Source organism: Chiloscyllium punctatum, chromosome 37 (assembly GCF_047496795.1).
Source record: "Chiloscyllium punctatum isolate Juve2018m chromosome 37, sChiPun1.3, whole genome shotgun sequence".
Classification (NCBI taxonomy): Eukaryota; Metazoa; Chordata; class Chondrichthyes; order Orectolobiformes; family Hemiscylliidae; genus Chiloscyllium; species Chiloscyllium punctatum.
In genome coordinates, this window is record NC_092775.1 from 33,323,702 (window position 1) to 33,348,312 (window position 24,611).

The window sequence follows — 24,611 nt, forward strand, 5'->3', positions numbered from 1 at the left end:
TGCAAGTCTGGGGTATGGGGTGCAAGTTTCAAAAGGGAGGTGGGTGGGAATTCAATAAGCACTGCATCGGAAGATGGGGCACAATCTTCATGTGGGTGCCATGGATAAACAGCAAAGGGCACCCCATGAAGACAGTACAAACCCTTTCTTCTGCTGCTTTATGAATGCCACTAAAAATAGTAACTTGGCTACTCTAACACAACTGTTGATACCAAACATGTTTTGGAGTGGGCAGCATATGATCAGAGTTTGACAAGCTCAGTTGGCTCTGATTTATCTATTGAAGAACATACTGCTGATTTTAGAATCGTCCGATCCTCCACAATATGGGCATGAACTTGGGAAGTTGGTGGGCTTGCCAGTCAGTCTACATTATGTACTCACCCACTGAATATATACCCGGCAGGACATTCAATATGCAGCCCAATGCCTGTTTGATTACTTTAGATGCAATTCAAGGCTATTTATCAGCTTTAAGAAATAATTATGACACTTCATCTTTAAAGAAAAGCAATATATTATATTGTTTATTATATAGGTTTTAGCTTACTAACTGCTTTGCACTAGCACCATTACACATAAAACAAAGCACCTATATTCTAAGAGTCATGATTTGGAGATGCCGGTGTTGGACTGTGGTGTACAAAGTTAAAAATCACACAACACCAGGTTATAGTCCAACAGGTTTAATTGGAAGCACACTAGCTTTCGGATCATCTATCACCTGATGAAGGAGCATCGCTCCAAAAGCTAGTGTGCTTCCAATTAAACCTGTTGGACTATAACCTGGTGTTGTGTGATTTTTAATATTCTAAGAGGGTATCCTTATATTCTGCTAAAAGCACTTGTTCTTAGTGTTCATGGAACATTTAGACGAACAGTTTATTATATGTGGCATAATTAATGAGTGTATAACACTTTGTTTATACAACCTCTCTTGTATCAAAAAGAATGATTCATTTCTTTACACAATGAAATATAACTCCTGGAGCCCAAAGAAAGAGAGATGATCATTTGTCGTTACCTACATGACAACAGATATAGAGGGGAGGTGACACCAGATGATTTACCCTTTCAGGCAATGATAGAGATTAATCAGACTATTTCCAAATAAGGGACGAGTGAACCCACAGAATTAAGGACAAGAGCTGGAAACTCAATCTTTGTTAGCAGGTTTAACCCTGTTTTCTGTGCTCTAATTCTTCTGAGATAATATCACTTAAGAAACAGAAAGAGGCATCATCTGTGCTGGCAACACTCGAAGAATCCTGGCTGCAGAAAGATTTAAAAATATCATGTCTTCACTGCTTGGCTGTTAATTATTTATACAATCTTGCTTAATCAATTTTCATAAAGTCATGGTTTCAAAGAAAAATGCATCACCCTGTACAAAATAGAGAATGCCAACACAAACTGAAAGAGGTTTGCTGCGTTTCTCAAAGCTGTAATGATACTTGTGCATGGCAGTGGTGATGCACCTCACATAATATTAACACAGCCAAGCTATAAAGAGCAATATAATTCTGGAAACTGCTTGGTACAATTGCTTGGAAATTGCTTCCATCCTTCTCCATGTCCTGAGTGCAGACATGACAGCCCGCACATACCATCAGAAATATCCCACAAAATTCTTCCTGTAAGCACAAGCAGGAAATTAGCGTCTAACCAAGCTATACATTTATATTGCAATAAAAACTTACCTTACCAAGAAAGTAAACCCCACCACCTACAATGAAAGCTGATATTGCTGTGCCAAACACAGCAAAAAGTGTAATGGATCCAATATTTTGGAAAAAGTTACCCTGTAAATGAAAACAATTATCAATAAATTTAACTGTACCCAAGCATAATTTTTTGAACTTCAGAATTGGTTTACAAATAATGCCATTTCCAAAATTCTCTCATCTTCTAGCAGCAACTTATTCCACAATATCTAGGAAGAAGCACAGCACTCAGGTGCCTCATCCAATGGCCATTTGTCTAGTTAGACTTGATGACAAACATTGGCAAAACATTCCAAAGTGTGAATCTCAGCAGAATCAGATCCTGCTTTATTCCCACTCACCCACTGCTGCCAGTGCACATCAAACTGCAGCAAAACAAATGAAGGTTATTTTCCACTTTGGTATCATTAACATCAAAATCACAGTTATATACACTAACACTGGGCAATGAGTTTCTAACATTTTAACATTATATTCCCCAACCACGAGATGAGAGGGAAAACACCTAACAGTGTATTTGATATTAAGAATGTTTTACAAAACACATTTGCATTGCTATTCTGATTTTCCTACACCTTTAAGCTTCTTATGAAACTGAAATTCAGTGTCTTTGTTTCTACCATGGAAAAAAATGATTGAATGATAATATTTACCTCCTGCATTTTAGGTTTCCACTTCAAAAAGTCCATCCTGACCCTTCATCCTTTGCAACTAATGCTGAATTTCCAAGCTCCCTTGTTCCCCCCACGCCACCAAGGCAGCTGAATATTTCCCAATTCTGTACATAATTTTTCCAAATCCCACTGTTCAAACGTCTTTGGCTTGTACTTTGGTAGCAGAACTATTGCTAAAGAATATAAGAGGGCTCCCTCCTTCTCATCTGCATGTCAATGACAACATTTACAGTTTCCAATATATACTGGTCATAACTAGCTCTATCCCAACAATTTTCTAACTGAATTCAAGTTCTGCTCTTACCTCTTCCGCAACTCATTATCACAACTGGAATATCTCCATGGTTTTCCACTGAAATTATCTTACTTCTTCGAAGCAACTCCAACAGACTACTGTGGCAAATTGATCCAAGAAAGTGTCAGCTTCCTGCTTGATCTCTCTAAATAAACTTTCCACTTAATTTGAAGGAAAAGATTGAATACATCTACCTTAAAATAGGTAGATGATATTCCGTCCCATTTATTACCACTTATTTGAGCCAGAGTAACTCTAGCTGCTGGGAATGACATCCCAGATTTTAGATGGACACATGGATATTTCTGAATTATGCTGCGGCTTAATAGTGATAGTATTAATTTCAGAAAAATATTAGAAAAACCTCTGTTACTTGGATTTGCCTTTCCCTGATTTACAATTTCAAGAAAAACACTAACTATGCCTGCTGTTTATTCTTAAGCCATGTCTGTTAGAAAGAAAAGTTCCACTTCTAAACAGCTATAAAGCTCGACAGGTATCTGGACAATAAATGAACCAAGAGCTGTGAGGAGAGGCCAAATAACTAACCCACCACAGGTGTGTTATCCTTGCTAACACTTTGATTGTATAGTATGAAATCGGATTATAGAAAGCACAAAATAGCATTCAGAAGTATTTAACTGAGAACAGAACCCAAATCTGAGCTACCTTTCTACTGGGAGAAAGTGATGACTGCAGATCTTGATGAAGAGCTTATGTTTGAAATGTCGACTCTCCTGCTCCTCGGATGCTGCCTGACGGCTCTGCTTTTTCAGCTACCTTTCTAACTACGCTTAATCCTAAATTGAAGATATTTTTGTAGTATTGTAAGTACGGCAAACTTTCTATTAACTGGCATCTATGGAACCAGGAGTGTGCAGGCTGATCAAGCGGTCCACATAAACAATGCAAAAACACATACTAAATAATAGAACATAATGCAGGAGGTGAACACTTCACTGTTATACCCTATTCAAGTGATTTATCCTGTAAATATTAATGAAATTTTGCCTTAAATGAAGCTTACCTGCAAAAAGTTCCTCACTCACACCCTTAACTGACTACACAGAGATCACAAGATCGAAATAATACAGTAAACTTCAGATATATAATTCAGCAGTACTTCAGATATATAATTTTTGCAGGTTTAATTGAGAGTGCGGTTCATAAAATGCCAGTTAAAACAAAATTTGTTGTACTATATTTGAAACGGTTAAGCAAATATACATCTGAAGATGCAGATTTAATAACATGGGAGGCAGGAGGTAGAAATTGGGGAAAAAAAGCCTTGATTCAAGGTAAAGCATTCATAGTCCATTCACCACCAAATTACCCAAGATTACAACTGATTTAAAATAATTACAGAAAACCCACACAAGACTAACACCACATAAATTAAGATGTCTTTCCTCCAAAATAGTTCAAAAATATCTTACAAAATAAAATGTTAGACAAACAATCATTCCCCTAGTTTCTCACTTCTTTCATGCCTCACCTACCTTGTGTAATGAGTATCCAGACTCAAATATAATAGGCGGAAGCAACAAAAGAAAGAACATGTTCGGTCGAAACATTTCTTCTTCCTGGGAAGGAAGAAAATCAAAGACATAATGACCGGTGATCCATTGCTCTTTATTTCCACAAACAGCAGAGCAGGACTGGAAGTTCTGTGGCCAAAGTTGACTGAGGTTCTCTGTGCACTAACTTAAAACTCTTCCAGTATTATACACACAATTTACAAAAGTGAATTAGGGTAACAGGAAATACAAACACTGCAGAAATATGTGCAGCTACTAGCGAGTTACATCACGCTGCCTTCATCATACCTTGGGATGTTTGTCAAGAATAAAAAGTGTTACATAAGTGCAAGTTGTACTTGTAGATCGCCTCTTGCATTTTGCTTATTTACCTGACTTACTTAAATATTAGAATCTGTATTAGGTCAGTAAGACTGAACAAGTTTCTTATTTACATCCATCACTGTCAAATCAGAAACAAAAGGACCACACACACGTACTAAAACAAGTCTACAAAATGTCAATCAGAGCCAACCACACATCCAAATTAGAGTGAGGGGGGCAAGACATCAATTCATTTCAAAATGATGAAGATGTATAGTAAAGTAATAGTTTCATATCAAAGTTTTCTCAGAATAAAGACATTTCCAGACACAAATGGAGTCCAAGTACAACAGCAGAAGGAGCACGCACAAACCCAAGCATCCCACTCACCAGTTTCAAAGACCGTCAGCCCCCCACCAATGGCAGGTGTATTTGATTACCTGAGGATTCACAGTTTGAGTGGAAGAAATGCTTCATTGTTTAGATGGTCCATCACAGCCAAAGTGGTAAGACTCCATAACTAAGGTAAAAACCAGAACTCCCATGCTGTACTTCTAAAGCAGAAGTAATTTGCTAACAGAAACTAACACAAAGGCCTAAACTTCAAGCAACAATTAAATATGGGTGTAAAACCATTTTCTTTAGGTACTTTTAAAATTGAAGAACTTTTTTTTTAAAAGAAGGTTAACTTGAAAAATTTATTTTGAGCTCTGCGTACTGATCAAACTGGGGAACACGTATGGTGATTGCAAGTAGCTTCCACACTATTGTCTGGGCAATTTTGGCATAAGGTTTCTAAGGATAATATAAAATATCGATCTGGTGATATTCATGTGATACAAATCATTACCATCCACTTTAATGCATTCTGATTTGTAACTTAACAGTTAGAAACCTACCTTCCAGTTAGCCCAGTGCTGTGATTCAATAATTTTAATCACAGCTCCCATTAAGATCCCTACGGGCAAAAAATATGGTAAATACAGATTAGCATCATTTCAAAAGCAATCTTCTCTCAAATAAATGAACAAATTAGCTCTATATTGGATATAATATCTGACATGCATTAAAAATGCCCCTTGTCCCGGAATTCCTTGTACTACTGATGTATCTACACCATATGGACTGCAGTGGTTCCAGAAGTCAAATCACCACCAGCTTCTCAAGGGCACCTAGGGTTGGGAAATAAATGCTAACCCAGCCAGCAATGCCCACATCCCATGAGTGAATATAAAATAAAAAGCCAGATGGGTATACATGCCTAAAGTGGGATATATCAAGACTTTATACTTGCATGTAAATTCTTAATTTTTATCGTTAAAATATCCCATTCCTTGCAGTTTTTATTTGGCAGATCATTCTACTTTCTGTAAAGATTTTTAAAAATATATACATACTATTAATCTAATCCAAAGAACTATAACAGAATGCCAGGTCATCATTGTACTCATACTGGATACAAGAAATCTCAGGGATATCCATTCAGAGACCCATGCTCTGAACTCTACATGATTATCCTACTGGATGTCAATCCAGTGTAATAAAAAGGTTTAGCATTTCACGTCATGGATTATTTGCCCGAAATCAATTCTGATCTCTATCCCCACAGATTATGTCTGACCTAATGCACATTTCCAGCACTTTGTTTTTATTTCAGGTTTCCAACGTCTGCAGTGCTGTGCTTTTATATTTTTAAAAAGTGCTAAATTGCGAAGGGACCAGATCTGAAATTGTTATAAAATACTGACTTCAAACTTAAAAGGGTTCAGAAAAGATTTACAAGGATGTTACCAGAGTTAGAGATTTTGAGCTATCGGAGAGGCTGAATAGGCTTGTGCTGTTTTCCCTGGAGCGGAAGCTGAGGGGTTACTTCATATAGGTTTATGAAATCATGAGGTGCATAGATAGAGTAAATGGACAAGGTCTTTTTCTTGGGGTGTGGGAGTCTAGAACTACAGGGCATAGAGCTAAGGTGGGAGGGGAAAATTTAAAAGGGACCTAAGGGGCAACTTTTTCATGCAGAGAGTGATGAGTGTATGGAATGAGCTGCCAGAGGAAGTGGTGGAGGCTGGTACAATTACAACATTTACAAGGCATTAGATGGGTATATGAACAGGAGAGATTGAGAGGGATATGGGCCAAGTGCTGGCAAATGGGACTAGATTAGGTTAGGATATCTGGTCGTCATGGACAAGTTAGACTGACAAGTCTGCTTCTGTGTTGTACATCTCTATGACTCTTTATTCTTCTCTTGAATACTATTTTGAAACCTTTAGTGAAGGGATCATGAATTATTCAAGTTAGTGTCAGAGTAGTCATTTTATTTACTCCACATAATAACACATTGATTTTCATGGTTTTAGCATTAAGGAAATGCTCTTGTTACACAGAGAGCACAATTTCAAAGAATAATTGGAATTTGGTTCAGATAGCACGGGATTCCAATCTAGAAATGTCCAAGTCAAGAAATGTGAAAAGCAAATATATCTGCATTGCAAGTGCTGAAAACTTTTCTAACAGGTTCTCTGTAATTAAGCATAGCCAATCCTGTTCTAAACTGGAAGATGATCTGGTTCAGTGGATCAAGTGAAAATGACTGCTTACTTACCTAATGACACAACTGCCACACTTTCTGGCAGAAAATGCAGTTTATATTTGATTAGCAGTCGCACCAATATGATGCAAATAGCTGGGAAATTAAAAGTAAAACTTCAGTTATGCATTAATAATATTGTTACAAAGCCAAGGAGCAGAGTTATATTGTTGAATACTACTTTAATAAAATGTAACCAAAATTACATAACACAAAATTCAAACTAATAGCAAGCCAATAGCAAAAAATCTTTGACAGCAAAAGCCCAACTCCAGCTACTATAAAGTTTAAAAGTTAACTCAAATTTTAAAACCCACTTATTAAACACACCAATTTTCAATAGGTACATACAATATTCTTTGTCTGTTTAGTGTATCCATGCCCCTCATGATTTTAGAAATTTCTATGATTGTCAGAGATCACATTATGTAAACGTGATATAGAATTATGATGCCCACTGTTATTTTAATAGCTTATTTGAGTTTTAAGTATAAATTGCCTTGCTTTTAAATTTACACAGGTTAGATATAGATGGCAAAGATTCAAGAAATTTTATGCTACACAATAGGTAAATTTCAATAAGCATAATCAATTTTTTTCATTTCACACTAGAGTTAAGCTAGAATTTAGTGCCCCATCCCACATGTACTTGGGAAGTGAGTGAGCTTCCTTCTTAAACCAATATAGTCAACATGGTATGGATACACCCACAGTGCTGTTCGGAACGGAAGATAAGAATAATTATGATCCCAAATTACTTTTAAAAGGGGGAAGAAAAAGTCAATTTAAGTAGTAACTTGTAACTTGTGACCACTGGATTTCCTAAAACTGTTTAGATTAGATTAGATTACTTACAGTGTGGAAACAGGCCCTTCAGCCCAACAAGTCCACACCGCCCCGCCGAAGCGTAACCCACCCATACCCCTACATCTACATCTACATCTACACCTACCCCTTACCTAACACTACGGACAATTTAGCATGGCCAATTCACCTGACCTGCACATCTTTGGACGGTGGGAGGAAACCGGAGCATCCGGAGGAAACCCACGCAGACACGGGGAGAACGTGCAAACTCCACACAGTCAGTCACCTGAGGCGGGAATTGAACCCGGGTCTCCGGCGCTGCGAGGCAGCAGTGCTAACCACTGTGCCACCGTGCCGCCCACCGTTGCTTCAGATAGGTTACTTTCAGCATACTTGCTGTTCTAAGTGAGGAAACGGGGGAGCCAATTTTCTGCACAAACTATCATAAACAATATGATAATGACCCAATTTTTTTTTCTCTGGAATGTTGATGGAGGATATCATTACTGATTAAGGAATCAAGGATAATTCCACTGCTGTTCTTAAATAGAGATCTGAGAGATCTTTCTCATTTATCTGAGATAGTTTACAGTGCTTTGTTTTGTTTTGTAGCATTATTTGACAACCTGAATTTAGTGCAACAGCAAAACTAGTTCAAAATGATTGCTTCCTTATTTTTGGGAGTTGATTACAATGTAAACACTTGACACTTGCACAAGCTGGTATTGGCTAGACATCTCATCTGAAAGATGGCAGTTTTGAATGTAGCACTGATTGCCAGTCTAGGATTGGTCTGTTCAAATCCCTGAATGGTAGTTGAGATGTTAGAGTGCTGACACAAAGATATTTTATAAAAAATTAAGTTACTTAGAGATATGAAGCCAATGCATCAATTCTCAGAAATAAATCTGACACAAAAAGGTATTCAAACAGTATTTGTAAATACAAACTTTTTTTCCCCCAAAGTTGTTTGTCTCTCTAAATTAACAGTGGAATTGAGAAACAGTGATATGATTTGCAGTCTCTATCATCCTGCTTTTTGTATTAGGCTTTTTAAAAAAAATTATGAAAAGGGAACATGAAAACAGACTAAAGCAGCTCAAAGAAAACAATAGTTCTATAATTATAAAAGTAAAATTACTCTGGTGTCCAAGAGTTTAGTTATGAAACATAAACATCTTTTTCTGCATTGCTTTGAACAGTGAAAAAAAAAGGTCAGTGAAAATTACCAGGAGAAGCCTATTGTTTAGTGGCCTCTAAGTATATATGAAATGAAAATTCCGAACACAGTAACATACCTAATATAAGCAGACTAAAGAATATAGTCATTCCACTTGACTGTTCTTCTTGTTGTGCTTCAGCCCCCGTCTGCAGAGGCAATATAGGTTTTGGTGGAGTTGGTGGAACCAGTATTGGAGTAGTAATAGTGGTAATGGTAACTGAGGTGGTCTGTAGTGTGTTATTTTGTTCTGTGATATTACTTGACGTCCTGAAATTAGCAAAATAACAAGATGCTTTGAAAACAAATTACCTTCTTATTTCTTAAGAGTTGGTTATAAATCCAAATAAAGGCACTTACACAAGTTGGATATTTATTCAAACATCTGCCCTTAAATTAATTTGGCTGAATAAGTCAGGTAATTGTCCCTGCTTCCAAACTCCCACTCCCACTTCTCCCTTTCTCTGTGCACTCCTCCCACAATCCAAAGACGTGCAGGTTAGGTGAATTGGCCATGCTAAATTGCCCATTACTCAGGGGTACAGATGGGAAAGGAGTCTCGGTGGGTTACTCTTTGTAGGGCTGGTATGGATTTGTTGGGCCGAAGGGTCTGTTTCCATACTGTAGGCAATCTAATCTAATTCTGACCTAGATATCAATTCTTCCACCAATGGCAGCTGTGTCTTTCACTGCCTGGAGGAATGGTTAGGCCATAGTGGTTGCGTGGCAGTGGGATGAGGGGGATTTCAGGCATTGTTGACTCAGACGTCACTGTAGATCATTAATCACAGAAGCAGAGAGAAAGTAGGACTCGCTACTGTATTCTTTGGCTTGCTGGCCTTAAGCTTTGAAATTCATTCCTTAAAACTTCTGATTTGCGAATTGGCATGAAAGAATCATTAAGGGCTTTTGCCCGAAACGTCGATTTCGCTGCTCGTTGGATGCTGCCTGAACTGCTGTGCTCTTCCAGCACCACTAATCCAGAATTTGGTTTCCAGCATCTGCAGTCATTGTTTTTACCCATGAAAGAATCATTGTCTGTTCAATTCCCAATACCATTTGCCCGAAATATTGACAGGAAGGAAAAGCTGATCAGAAGATCTGAATATAATTTTCCATTGTCTGATAGAAGTCCAACAAGTCAAATGTTGTACCCAAGATCTCCTAAATATTCTAGCTTTCAAAACTTAGTTGTTGGTATTTAACTTTCATGCAATGGGACTATTGTAACTTCCACATGATTATGATATTATCATAAGTGAAAATTAACTTCTGATACTTTGACACTGCAATCACCAGAGATAGTTTCAATGTTTACAAATTGGAAACTATGCTGGTGAATAATAAAATCATTTCAGAACTCTTATTAATTTGATAATAAAAATGAAGTGAAAGCTTCAAAAATTGTTGTATGCAAACTTCGACACAGCTGAAAACACCTTCCACGAACCACCTAATTTTCAAATTGGCACAATTTTGTCTACATTGGAAAGATTTTTGTTAAAAATACAAAGTTGGCATAAAGAACAAAGGATAAAGAACCAATTTACTATGTATATTGGTGTAACAGTTTTTCTTAAGAAAAGATAGGATAATAATGTGCATGCATACAAGGCCAATAGTCAAGCAAGAAAACTCAAGGGCAAGAGACTTTCAAATTTCTCCATACAAAAAAAGCTTTTGCTACATCTATTTTTACTGGTTTATGTAACTAACAAAGAGCAAATACAAGCAATACTCTATTATCCATATGAAAATTCTTTCAGCAAATACTGTTCATCTATTTAAAGATAAAGCTATAAGTGAATAAGAAAAAAAAATTACCGGGTCAGAGATCTAACTTAAAATATGTACTAAAAACTATTGCACAGCATTAAAATAACCAGTTCACAAGCCCCAACCTGAGTAATTACCCTTTCTCAAACAAAGCCCTTTTAAAAGTTCTCATCAAGGGCACAAAGAAGTTCAGGAATTAAGTTGTCCTGAATTGTAGCCTTTTCCTTGAATACATCCAACTGTAATACTGAGACAATGGTGATAGTCATTGTTCAAGTCATTTTTTCCCTATCAAAACTTTGGAAGAGCAGATTTTGTCAAGAAACGTCTGCCTGGTCAATAATCTCTAAACTGCTAAATAGTCTCTTTTGCTAAGACAGTACTAGACAAAACATCAATAATAAAAAAAGAAAGAATAGCACTCTCAACTACAGTCATATTGGAGTTTTATGATTTTGGTGACTGGGCAATTCCAAGCTTCAAGTTTTGATTGTTGCAGAGAGGAAAGACTGAACAATATCTTGCTTCAGTTTGAGCTCAGAACAAGAATAATTTGGAGATAGATATATGAATAGCAAGGGTGATAAAGATATCAAATCCATCAGAAATGATAAATAGTTTAGGATAAAGAATTTTACATAAATAATTCAGTAATGGAGTTAAAGCATGGGACTTGATTGATGACTCAATCTCTTGATGGTTTCTACTCAAAAATTTCAAAATAGGTGGGTGAGTAAACTAGATGTCTAATTTTCAGTATTTTCCAACATTTTCTGAACTTAGAAACTCAGTCTTTAGATTGCAAAGCTACAAGGCATAAATTTGGAAACCAGTCCTGTCAGGTTAAAACCAGTTGTGGAAAGTTACAGGAAACAATTAAATGTGTAGTTAGATAAATGAAGATCTTAGATTAGATTACTTACAGTGTGGAAACAGGCCCGTCGGCCCAACAAGTCCACACTGCCCCGCCGAAGCGCAACCCACCCATACCCCTACATCTACCCCTTACCTAACACTACAGGCAATTTAGCATGGCCAATTCACCTGACTTGCACATCTTTGGACTGTGGGAGGAAACCAGAGCACCCGGACGAAACCGGAGGACAATGAGGACAGTGTGGATTTCTGAATGGTAGATCCTGTCTGAATTATTGCATGTTTTGAGGTTACAAATGTCTGGTTCGGGAAATGAACGGATGATGCTTGTATGAAGTTCAGGAAAATATCTTAAGAATCAGTACTAAAGATTAAGAAAATTGGAAAATGACAGATTTTGAGATTTTATTTATTCAGGGTTGGGCTAGCTGAACCAGCATTTATTACTGATCCCACTAAAGATAGTACTGAGCTGCCTTCTTGAACAGCTGCAGGTCAAGGGACATTGGGATATCAATGATATTAGAAAGGGAAGTCCAGGATCTTGACCAAGTGATTATGCATTGTTCCAGGTTGGGACGATCTATGGTTTGGAGGGAATTTGCAAGTGGTAGCATTATCATGTATTTACTGCCTTGCTCTTCCTGGTGGTTGAAGACATGTCTGGAAGATGCAGTTGGAGAAATTTTGTTAAGTTACTATAGTGCACCTTATAGAAAGTGCATGCTGCTCCCACTGTGTTGATGGTGGGGATATGAATATGTAAGGTGATGGACAAGGTTCCTGTCAACTCTCCTGTTTAGTGTTCAATTTTTGTTCGAGTTGAACTCATCCAGTAAAATAGGATGAGTAGACAGTACTCTATCATATTCCTCGTGTCTTGTAGATGGTGGACACAGGCACTGGGAGACAACAAGTTAATTACTTGCCATGATATTTCTATCCTCTGACCTGCTCTTGAAACCACAGTATTTATGCAGTTTACACAGATCAGATTTGGGTCAATCATAACCTTCAGGCTAGTGATAGTGGGGCATTCAGTGATGATGATACCATTCATGGTCAAGGGTGATGGTTACATTCTCTCTTGTTAGAGATAGTCAGTAACTGGCAGTTCTATGGTATGAACGTTATTTACCATTTGTCAGCAGAAGCCCAGACGGTATCCAGGTTTGCTTTATGTGGACATGGACTGCTTCAGTATCTAAGTTGTTGGCGAATGGTGCCAAACTTGTGAGACTAGTAACTATCCCGCTTCTGATCTTATGATGGAGGGAGGTCACTTACAAAGCACCTGAAAATTACTGAGCTGAGGACAATACCCAGAGAAACTCCTACAGTCAGGTATTGGGCTGAGATGATTGATCTTCAACAACCACAACATTTTTTTGAGCCAGGTGTGACTCCAACCATTGGAGTACTTCCCCTCCCTGACTCCCACTGAATCTAGTTTTGCTAGGACTCCTTGCTGTCAGACTTGGTCAAATGCTTACATCAAAGGCAGTCAATCTCAATTGAACTCTGCAATTTAGAACTTGTGTTCATACTTGCTGTCATGATATCAGGAGTCAAGTAGCCCTGACAGAACACAAATTTAGTGTCAGTGTGCAAGTTATTTCTTTCCAAGTAGTATTTGATACTACAGTCAATGATTCTTTTCATCACTTTACTGATTTATGGTCCATTCTTGATAAGGTGATAATTGTGCGATTGCATCTGTCCTGCTTTTTGTGCATAGGAAATACCAGGACAATTTTCCACGTTGTCAGGTAGAGGACAGTACTGTAGCTGTATTGGAACAGCTTGGCTCGGGGCGGCCAATTCTCATGCACATCTTCAATACTATTGCTGGAATGTTGTTAGAGCCCTTAGCCTTCACATGATCCAGTTTTTTCAGCTATTTATTGATGTCACATGGAGTGATTTGAATTGTTTGAAGACAGACATCTGTGATGTTGAAGACGTCAGGAAAAGGCTGGCATTTCTGACTGATGGTGGATGTAAATACTTCAGCCTTGTCTTTGATGTTCTGGATGTCACCATCATAGGGGATGTTTGTGTCGCTTCCTCCCTCTGTTGGTTGTTTAACTGTCCACCACCATTCAAAACTTGAGGTGGCAGGACCGCAGAGCTTTCATCTGACCTATATGTTGTGGGATGATTTAGCTCTCTACAACATGCTGTTTCACTTTCTGTCATGCAAGCAGCTTCAGTGGGCTGCTATCTCCTTTCTTGTATACTTTATGCTGTTTCTGCATGCCTCTGGGTTCATCTTCCAGCTTGACACAAATGGGGTATATGCCAGTCCAGAAGGTTACAGGTTGAAGTTGAATACAATTCCGCTGCTGATCAAGGCCCACAAAACCTCATGGATGTCCCTGAGTTGTGAGATCTGTTCCAAGTCTGTCCCAATTAGTACCGTAGTCGAACAACCAACATATTTGAAAATGTGATTTGACTCCACAATGACTTCACAGTGGTCACTCAAACAAATACCATCACTGATGGATGAACTGTGAAAGGCAGATTGGTGATGACGAGGTCAAGTGTAGGTAGAGTTGAAGAACCGAAAAGGTGAATAAACCAGAATGGAAGTTATCTACAAGCCTCCATGAGATAAATCAAGAGATAGAAAAAGCGTGTAAGAAAGGCAAGGTTATAGTGATCATGGGGGATTTCAATATTCAGGTTGGTAGTGGATCACAAGAAAAGGAATTTGTGGAATGTCTACAAGATGTGGCACTGGAAAAGTACAGCACATCAGGCAGCATTCAAGGAGCAGGAGAGTCGATGTTTTGGGCATAAGCCCTTCATCAGGAATTTGAAGGTGGTGTGGATGAATGGCTGGGGTGGAGGGAGTGAAGGTAGCTTGGAAGTCAACAAGTAGATGCAGTTGAGGGGTGGGGTGATAGGGATAGGTTGGAGCAGAAACTAAAGCGGATCAGTGGGAAGGAAGATGGACAGGTGGTACAGTGCCAAATTGGGGGCTAAGATCTGGGAATGCAATGGGGGAGGGGAGACGAGGAAACTGGTGAAATCGACATTGATTCCATGTGGTTGGATGGTCCCAAGGCAAAAGATGAGAAATACAACCTAAAAATAAGAAACGGATGATCACGTTATTGGGATTGTATTATAGATACCCTAATTGTCAGGGAAATTGAGAAACAAATTTGTAAGGAGATCTCAGTTATCTGTAAGAATAATAGGGTGGTTATGGTAAGTGATTTTAACTTTCCAAATAAACACTGGGCCTGCCATAGTGTTAAGGTTTAGATGGAGAGGAATTTGTTAAGAGTGTACAAGAAAATTTTCTGAGTCAGCATGTGGACGCACCTACTAGAAAAGGAAATAAGGCAGGGCAGGTGACTGAGGTATCAGTGGGGGAGCACTTTGGGGCCAGCGACCATAATTCTTTTAATTTCAAAATGGTGATGGAAAAGGATAGACCAGATTGAACAGTTCAAGTTCTAAATTGGAGGAATACTTTTGATGTTATTAGGCAAGTACTTTCAAAAGCTGATTGGGGGCAGATATTTGAAGGTAAAGAGATTGGCGGAAAATAGGAAGATTTCATAAAATAAGGTAATGAGTGTCCAGGGGTGGTGCATTCCTGTTAGGGTGAAAGGAAAGGCTGGTAGGTGTAGGGAACGCTGAATGACGATAGAAATTGAGGGTTTGGTTCAGGAAAAGAAGGAAGCATACGTCAGGTATAGACAGGAGAGATCGAGCGAATCCTCAGAAGAGTACGAAGGCAGTAGGAATATACTTAAAAGAGAAATCAGGAAGGCAAAAAGGGGCCATGAGATAGCTTTGACAAATAGGGTGAAGGAGAATCCAAAGGGTTGTTACAAATACATTGAGGACAAAAGGATAACTAGAGAAAGAACAGGGCCCCTCAAAGGTCAGCAGGCAGCCTTTGTGTGGAGCCGCAGGAGATGGGGAAGATACTAAACGAGTATTTTGCATCAGGGTTTACTGTGGAGAAGGACACGGAAGATATAGAATGTAGGGAAATAGATGGTGACATCTTGAAAAATGCCCATATTACACAGGAGGAAGTGCTACATGTCTTGAAATGCATAAAGGTAGATAAATCCCCATGACCTGATTAGGTGTACTGTAGAACGCTGTCAGAAGTGAGAGAGGTTATTGCCGGGCCCATTGCTGAGGTATTTGCATCATTGATAGTCACAGGTGAGGTGCCAGAAGACTGGAAGTTGGTTAACGTGGTACCATTATTTAAGAAATGTGATAAGGTTAAGCCAGGGAACTATAGACCGGTGAGCCTGATGTGGGTGGTGGGCAAGTTTGTGGAGAGAATTGAAGGACAGGATCTACACATATTTGGAAAGGCAAGGACTGATTAGGGATCATCAACATGGCTTTGTGCATGGGAAATCATGTCTCACGAAATCGATTGTTTTTTTGAAGAAGTAACAAAGAGTATTGATGAAGATAGAGCGGTGGATGTGATGTATTTGGACTGCAGTAAGGCATTCGACAAGGTTCCCCATGGGAGACTGGTTAGCAAGGTTAGATCTCATGGAATACAGGGAGAACTAGCCATTTGGATACAGAACTGGCTCAAAGGTAGAAGGCAGAGGGTGGTGGTGGAGGGTTGTTTTTCAGACTGGAGGCCTGTGACCAGTGGAGTGCCACAAGGATCAGTGCTGGGTCCACTACTTTTCATCATTTGTATAAATGATTTGGATGAGAACATAAGCAGTATTGTTAGTAAGTTTACAGATGACACCGAAATTGGAGGTGTAGTGGACAGCGAAGAGGGTTACCTCAGATTATAATGGGATCTTGACCAGATGGGCCAATGTGCTGAGGAGTGGCAGATGGAGTTTAATTTAGATAAATGCGAGGTGCTGCATTTTGGGAAAACAAATCTTATACACTTAATGGTAGGGTCCGAGGGAGTGCTGCTGAACAAAGAGATCTTGGAATGTAAGTTCATTGCTCCTTGAAAGCTGAGTCTCAGTTATCGAGGATAATGAAGATCGTGTTTGGTATGCTTTTCTTTACTGGTCAGAGCATTGAAAATAGGAGTTGGGAGATCATGTCGCAGTGGTACAGGACATTGGTTAGGCCACTTTTGGAATGTTGTGTGCAATTCTGGTCTCCTTCCTATCAGAAGGATGTTGTGAAATGTGGAAGGGTTCAGTAAAGATTTAAAAGGATGGTGCCATGGTTGAAGTATTTCAGCTAGAGGGAGAGGCTGAACAGGCTGGGGCGGTTTTCCCTGGAGTGTCGAAGGCTGAGGGGGAACCTCTTTGAGGTTTATAAAATCATGAGAGGCATGGATGGGATAAATAGACAAAGTATTTCCCTTGGGATGGAGGATCCAGAACTAGAGGACACAGGTTTATGGTAAGAGGGGAAAGATATAAAAGGGACCTAAGGGGCAATTTTTTCATGTAGAGGATGGTGTGTGTGTACAATGAGCTGCCAGAAGAAGTGGTGGAGGCTAGTACAATTTCAACATCTAAAAGGCATCTGAATGGGTATATGAATAGGAAGGGTTTAGAGGGATTTGGGCCAAATGCTGGCAAATGGGACCAGATTAGGTTGGAATATCTGGACAGCATGGACTGGTTGGACCGAAGGATCCATTTCCGTGCTGTGCATCTCTATGACTATGACTCTATGAGGCGTTCTTCCTTCAGGTGCTGGGTAGCTCGGATTTGGCAGTGAAGAAGACCCAGCACTTGTATGTCTTTGGCAGAGTGGGAGGAGGAAATGAACTTTTTGGCCACAGGACAGTGGGGTCATTTGGTGCATGTGTCCCTGAAATGTTCTGTGAGTTGGCGAGGTTGCCTATTGTTAGGTTGGTAAGTAAGTAGCTTGTGTTACTTTATGCAGCAATTGGTGCCTGTATGGAATGTACTGTCACAGAAGTCAGTAGTGGATAATTGTATCAACAAGTTCACAGAGGGGTAACATCAACAGCTATTGAAACATTTGATACAAGAATTTAACAAAAAGTACGTGACCCGTAAGTTCCCAGATACCTCCAACAGCCAGATGAACCCCAATGGCTTTTTCTAATCCTATCTAAATGAGTGCACTGAACTTACCTGGTAAGTTATTCCACTACTTTTAATGGACTCCTTATTTGAATCATTAGAGAAAAAAACTTGCATTTATACAAATCCTTCCATGGCCATGGGGCAAGGGAGACATTCACAAAGTACATTTACAACAAACAACATATGAATAGTCAAGTTCCATAAACAGCTATAAATTTCCACAAACCAGTTTGACGTGATTGTGGGATAAGTAGTAGCTAAGCCACTGTATGAACTTCTCAGTAAAGAACATTTGGAGTCATGGTCATCCAAAATCAGGGCAGACAGAAATTTTGTTTGACAAATTTTTGGGCACGTTTGGGCATCAATCTCTTATGTACTGCAATATTTGCAGATTAGAGATTTTGTTCATTCACCAGAATAGATTAACAGAGACTTAGATGATAAGGTGCTAACTAATTTCATGACTCTTTCAATCCAAAGAAAAATGGCTAGGTAGCTAAAAACTTGAGAAATAAAAAGGGGCAGTTAATAAATTAATCACTATACAGAGTTCAGCCATAATTCTGGTGCGATTGTGAGTGACCCACTATACAGTTTTGTCTGAACAATCACACCTTCAATAAGATACTTTGACAAAAGCAATTTCACACCAGCATCTTCAGTATTGAAATCAAAATTCCCATCAAGGTGAAGTACCTGTGACTTTTGAGTTGATTTAAATAATGCACTGCGCGAGAGTTAGCGCTAGACAAACCTTTCAAGCGCTCACAGTTCTGCATTGTTATAGCAGATGAATCATCCATCAGATTACTAACACGTTCACAAACATTTAATTTCAAACGGAGCATCGACATACAAACTGCTGAAATCAGGAAGTCTACGAATAGTCTCAATTGCGTATTGCTCAATTTGCATGAACCGAAGCCCTGTTCATTACTTAAGTTATTTATTTTAATATGATAAAAACAAATAGCTAAAATAAATCTGCTTTATTTAAAAAGTTATGATCAGTTCTTAAAAACCACAACAAGTGCAGGTCAGTGTGGAGCAGCAGTGTCTCACAGCAATTACCTTGATCCCCTTAATCTTACCCACTCGGCCTCACCTGTCCTGATCTCCTTTCTTTCCATTTTCCGCAGATGTGTCACTGTGACTAACGGCCTGGGATTGAGCACCATCTCGCTGCTGACTGGCCCTGTGCTCCAGGAGAGCCTGTGTCTCAGAGCCAGCTGCAGCCTGCCCGGCCTCCACCGGATCGCACCGAATGCAACAGCCCGTCAGCCACAGGGCGACCACAACCAGGTTAGCAGCACAAGACACCATCCCCGCCCCCCCTCTCTCTGTCACCACAAACTGCACACACCGACAGGACTCGAATCAACCCGAGCACAGCCCCTCGCTCCTTCCCCCCACCCCCAACCTGGACTATCACTTCCGGCCGCAGCACAGCCTGCCGGGAGATTGTAGTTCGCCTGTCCGGACACAGAACTACAAGTCCCAATACGCTCCGGGACACCCCACCGTGTCACCTGTGGAACGTCCAGTTTCTGAATGTTCCATTCCACTTAGTGCAAGAGGCTGGGCACAGTTATCACTGTGCAAGTATTCATATCAACCTGTAAGGCACTCCCAAAATGCAGACTTTTTAATATCCTCTCAGAAAGACTCACTTTGTCGCAGGTTTTCGTCACGCACTCATCACAGTGACCTAGACCTGCCATCATGGTCAGAAAGAGTGTTCATTGAGTTCAGTTTTGGATGACACCAAATTGATATGCTGCCACAGGATCTCCACTAATATCAGCTCTCACAAACATCTTAAACGTGATGTGGGGGTGCCGGTGTTGGACGGGGGTGGGCAAAGTTTAAAAGTTAGGTGTTGTGCGATTTTCAAACATCTTAAAAACCGAAAGAACTGCGGACGCTGTCAATCAGAAGCAAAAACAGAATTTGCTGGAAAAGCTCAGCACGTCTGGCAGCATCTGTGAAGAGAAATGTTTTGTTTCACACACTAACTATTGTTAGCCACTAACAGTCTCCACAACAGCTATTTGCTCTCCTAGTCGGATTGTTATCAACTGCTTTGTCCGACTGTTCTCTCTTTTTGGACTCTATCCCCATCTATTGTTTACACCTGAACCCCCCCCCCCCCCCCATATCCCACACACAAACTTATGCTTACAAACTGACATTTTGCTAGCGCCAACAGGGTGTTTCAGTGGTTAGCGCTGTTGCCTCATTGTGGCAGGGCCCCAGGTTTGATTCCAACTATCTGTGAGGGGTGTGCACTTTCTCCTTGTGTCTGCATGGGTTTCCTCCAGGTGCTTTGGTTTCCTCCCACAATCCAAAGTTGTGCAGGTTAGGTGAGTTGGCCATGCTAAAGTTGCCCATAGTGTTCAGAGCTGTGTTGGTTAGCTGCATTATTCATGGGAAATGGAGGGTTGCAGGGTGGGGGAAATAAGTCGGATTGGGATTGTTGGGTCAAATGGGCTGTTTCCACACTGTAGGGATTCTGTGATTCCATGACCTGAAATGTTAACTCTGATTTCTCTTCACATGCTGCCAGTGATTTTTTCCAGCAAATTCTGTTTTCGTCTCATAAACATCTGGTTGCGTTTTACAAGAAACGTTTCCTTGAGAGAATAAAAACTAATCTGTCCCTTGCAATTTTGCAATGTAGATGACAGTTTTGTGATATATGAATATATATGTAAGAATTTTCTTACCTGTCTTAATGGGGAATGTACATTCCACACTCAAATGTGTCTTTGAAATGGAGCAATCAAATGAGTTCCTTTACTTAATACTAGAATTGAGAAATCACCTGTGAATTCTCACCATAATCTACCACAAACCAACTTCCTGATGAAGCGTTTATGCCCAAAACATCGATTCACCTGCTCCTGGGATGCTACTTGACCTGCTGTGTTTTTCCAGCACCACACTGTCAACTCCAGCATCCACAGTCCTCACTTTCTCCAGGTTGAGGGATATGCCAGGCATATCTGTGTGTGTGCAGTTGTGGTGGTTATTGAATTTAGTAGGTCTTGATAGGCACAGTTTTGAGCTGTTATATTTGTTCTGAATTCATCTCATTTAGCACAGTGACAATAGGGCAACATGGTGGCTCGGTGGTTAGCACTATTGCCTCACAGCGCCAGGAACCTGGGTTCATTTCCACCTTAAGATGACTGTCTGTGTGAAGTTTGCACAATCTCTTGTAAAAGTCTCGGTTTCCTCAAAGTGCTCTGTTTTCCTCCCATTGTCGATGATATGTAGATTAGGTGGTTTGGCCATGCTAAAGTGCCCATAACTGAGTAGGGATGTGCAGGCTAAGTGGACTAGCCATAGGAAATGCAGAGTTAGAGGGTTGGTGGTTGAGTCTGGGTGAATGCTGTTTGGAGGTTTGGTTTGGTCTTGATGGACTATAGTGTGCTATAGAACACTATACAACGTGTTCAAGAAGAACAGATACTCAAAAAATACAGTGTGCAGATTCCTCAAGAACAAACCACGACAAGCCAGACCAAACAAAGCCAGAAACCCTAACCACCTTACCATACATCAAAGAAGTTTCAGGAATGACAGCCAGACTACTAAGACCCCTCGGAATCCTAGTAGCACATAAACCCACCAACACTCTCAAACAAAAGCTAACAAACCTAAAAGACCCAGTACAACCCATGGACAAAACCAACGTCATCTACAAAATTCCATGCAAGGACTGCCACAAACACTACTTAGGACAAACAGGAAGAAAGTTAGCCATTAGGATACACGAACACCAGCTAGCCACAAAAAGGCATGACCCTCTCTCCCTCGTAGCCCTACACACGGATAAAAAACCCACCATTTCGACTGGGACAACACATCTATCCTGGGACAGGCTAAGCGAAGACATACCAGAGGATTCTTAGAGGCCTGGCACTCCAACCACAACGCCATAAACAAACACATAGATCTAGATGCCATCTATCAACCCCTCAGGAAACGAACAGGAAATGATATCACCACAAACCCCAGGAACCCCATCCAGGACAAACATATAAATAGAAAGCAGGAGAAAACAGCTTCGCTTCACTTGGAGGTCGCCACTGATTATGTTACCTAGCCAGGTAATGAAACATCTGGATATCAAACCTACAGCTCAGTGAGCAAACCTACACCTTAAACCCCAACCTGAGTGACAAACCTTCACAAACCTTGCAACCTTCTTCCTAATGTACATTCTGTGCTCTAGTTTCCCTCAGCTTTGCCTTCAGGCTTTGGCATATGTTTACAGAGAGAAAATGAGGACTGCAGATGCTGGAGATCAGAGTCCAAAAGTGTGGTGCTGGAAAAGCACAGTAGGTCAGGCAGCATCTGAGAAACAGGAGAGTCGATGTTTCAGGTACTAAGCATTAACTCTTCTACTCCTTGGATGCTGCCTGACGTGCTATGCTTTTCCACCACCACACTTTTCGACACATGTTTACAGATATTAGTGAGGAAAGCTTTGGAAGGTCAGTTGAGCTGTGTGTACCTTTGGCTGATGTTGAATGTTTAATCCTGTTTTTCTCTCAATTAGACATAGTATCATAAAATTCCTACAATGTGGTCATGTGTTTCTAACCGATCTCTAATTAACCTACAGGAATCCGCAGATTCACACGTTTGGCTAGATGTTTAGTTCCTTTAAATGTGTTCTTGTGTAGGTAGTGCACTGTTACTGAATTTTTAAACTTTGTCAGGAAAGAGTTATACATTATCCAGCCCTGAAATGAAGCAGAGAAGGGTTTGCTGTCCAATTTGTCTTGTGGCTAGGATTTTGAAATGTATGTACTTTATTGTTAAACAGTAATTGGATATGATTGGAGGAGAAGATTGGCAAAACGATTCTGGGCAGGAGTAAAAGGAACAGGGTGGTCATTATAGGAGACTTTAACTTCCACAACATTGACTGGAAATGCTGTAACTCTAGTACGTTGGATGGATCAGTTTTTGTCCAATGTGAGCAGGAGGGTTTCCTGACACAGTATGTTGAAGGGCTGACAAGTGGAGAGACCACACTAGATCTGGTACTTGCTAATGAGCTAGGCCAGGTATCTGATTCCGTGATAGGTGACCAAGAGTTTGGTTACATTATTTTATGTGATGTAAAGGGATAGGTACAAGCCACAGGGCAAGAGTTATAGATGAGGGAAGGGCAATTATAATGCAATTAGGCACGACTTAGGAGGCATAGAATGAGGTAGCAAAATACAGGGGATGGGGGCAATTGAAATGTGGAGCTGGTTTAAGGAACAAATATGGCATGTCCTTGATAGGTATGTCCCTGTCAGGCAGGGAGGAAGTGATAAGGTAAGGGAATTGTGGTTTACTAAATAAATTGTATCTCTTGTTAAGCAGAAGAGGGAGGCGTATGTGATGTTGAGACGAGATGGTTCAGATGAGGTAATGGAGAGTTACAGATTATCTAGGAATGATTTAAAGAGAGTTAAGAAGTGCAAAGACAGGACATGAGCAGTCTTTAGCAAGTAGAATAACGGAGAATCTTAAAGCTTTCGATAGGTATATGAGGAATAAAAGGATGACTAGATTAGGAATAGGGTCAGTCAAAGACAAAAGTGGGAAGTTGTATGTGGATCCTGTGGAGTTCGGAGAGGTGCTAAATGAATATTTCTCATCTGTTTTCACTCAAGAATAGGAGAATATTGTAGAGGAGAAGACTGAGATACGGGCTATTAGACTAGAAAAGTTTAAGGTTAGTAAGGAGGAGGTGTTCTTAATTCAAGTAGGTGCGAAAGTAGATAAATTCCCTGGGCTGGATGGGATTTATCTGTGGATTCTCTGGGAAGATAGTGAGGAGATGGCGGAGCCTTTGGCCTTGATCTTTGAATCATCATTGTCTACAGGTTTAGTACAAGAGGATTGGAGGATTACAAATGTTGTGCCCTTGTTCAAGAAGGGCAGCAGAGACAACCCAGATAATTGTAGACCAGTGAGCCTTACATCTGTTGTAGGTAAAGTTTTAGAAAGGATTATAAGAGATAGGATTTATATTTATCTAGCAAGCAACAATTTGATTGGAGATAGTCAACATGGTTTTACCAAGGGCAGATCATGTCTCGCAAATCTCATTGAGTTTTTTGACAAGGTGACCAAGCATGTGGATAAAAGTAGGGCAGTTAACGTGGTATAAATGGACCTCATTAAAGCCTTTGATAAGGTTCCACATAGTAGGCTATTGGAGAAAATGTGGAGGCATGGGATTGGGGGTGATTTCGCAGTTTGGATTAGAAACTGGCTTTCTGTAAGAAGACAACGAGTGGTGGTTTACTCCGGTTACTAGTGGTGTGCCACAAAGATCTGTTTTGGGACCAACGCTTTTTGTCATTTTTATAAATGACTTGGACGCACGTATAGGTGGATGATTTAGTAAGTTTGCAGATGACACTAAAGTCGATGGAATGGTGGACAGTGTGGAAGAATGTTGCAGGTTGCAGGGGGACTTGAATAAACTGCAAAATTGGGCTAAGAGGTAGCAAATGGAGCTCAATGCAGATAAATGTATTCTTCACTTTGGGAAGAATAACAAGAAGGCAGAATACTGGGTCAATGGAAAGATTCTTGGTAGTGTGGATATGCACAGTGATCTTGGTATTCACGCACATGGACCCCTGAATGTTGCCGCCCAGGTTGATAATACTGTTAAGAAGGCATATGGTGTGTTAGGTTTTATTGGTAGAGGGATTGCGTTCCGGAGCCGTGATGTCATGTTGCAAT

At 40.0% G+C, this 24,611-nt stretch overlaps 1 protein-coding gene across 1 annotated transcript in view; it reads right to left on the reverse strand.

Annotated features, from left to right (window-relative positions):
* The window catches only part of slc9a8 (solute carrier family 9 member 8), a 74,291-nt gene extending 55,075 nt beyond the window's left edge, over positions 1-19,216 (reverse strand). Inside the window, exons 1-6 of the mRNA XM_072556565.1 lie at positions 18,952-19,216; positions 9,233-9,423; positions 7,143-7,223; positions 5,434-5,492; positions 4,193-4,276; positions 1,701-1,802 (exon numbers count right to left, since the gene is read on the reverse strand). Of these exons, the coding sequence (XP_072412666.1) occupies positions 1,701-1,802; positions 4,193-4,276; positions 5,434-5,492; positions 7,143-7,223; positions 9,233-9,423; positions 18,952-19,169 (735 nt within the window). The 5' untranslated portion in view covers positions 19,170-19,216. The remainder of the gene's footprint in view (positions 1-1,700; positions 1,803-4,192; positions 4,277-5,433; positions 5,493-7,142; positions 7,224-9,232; positions 9,424-18,951) is intronic.
* Between the last annotated feature and the right edge of the window lie 5,395 nt (positions 19,217-24,611).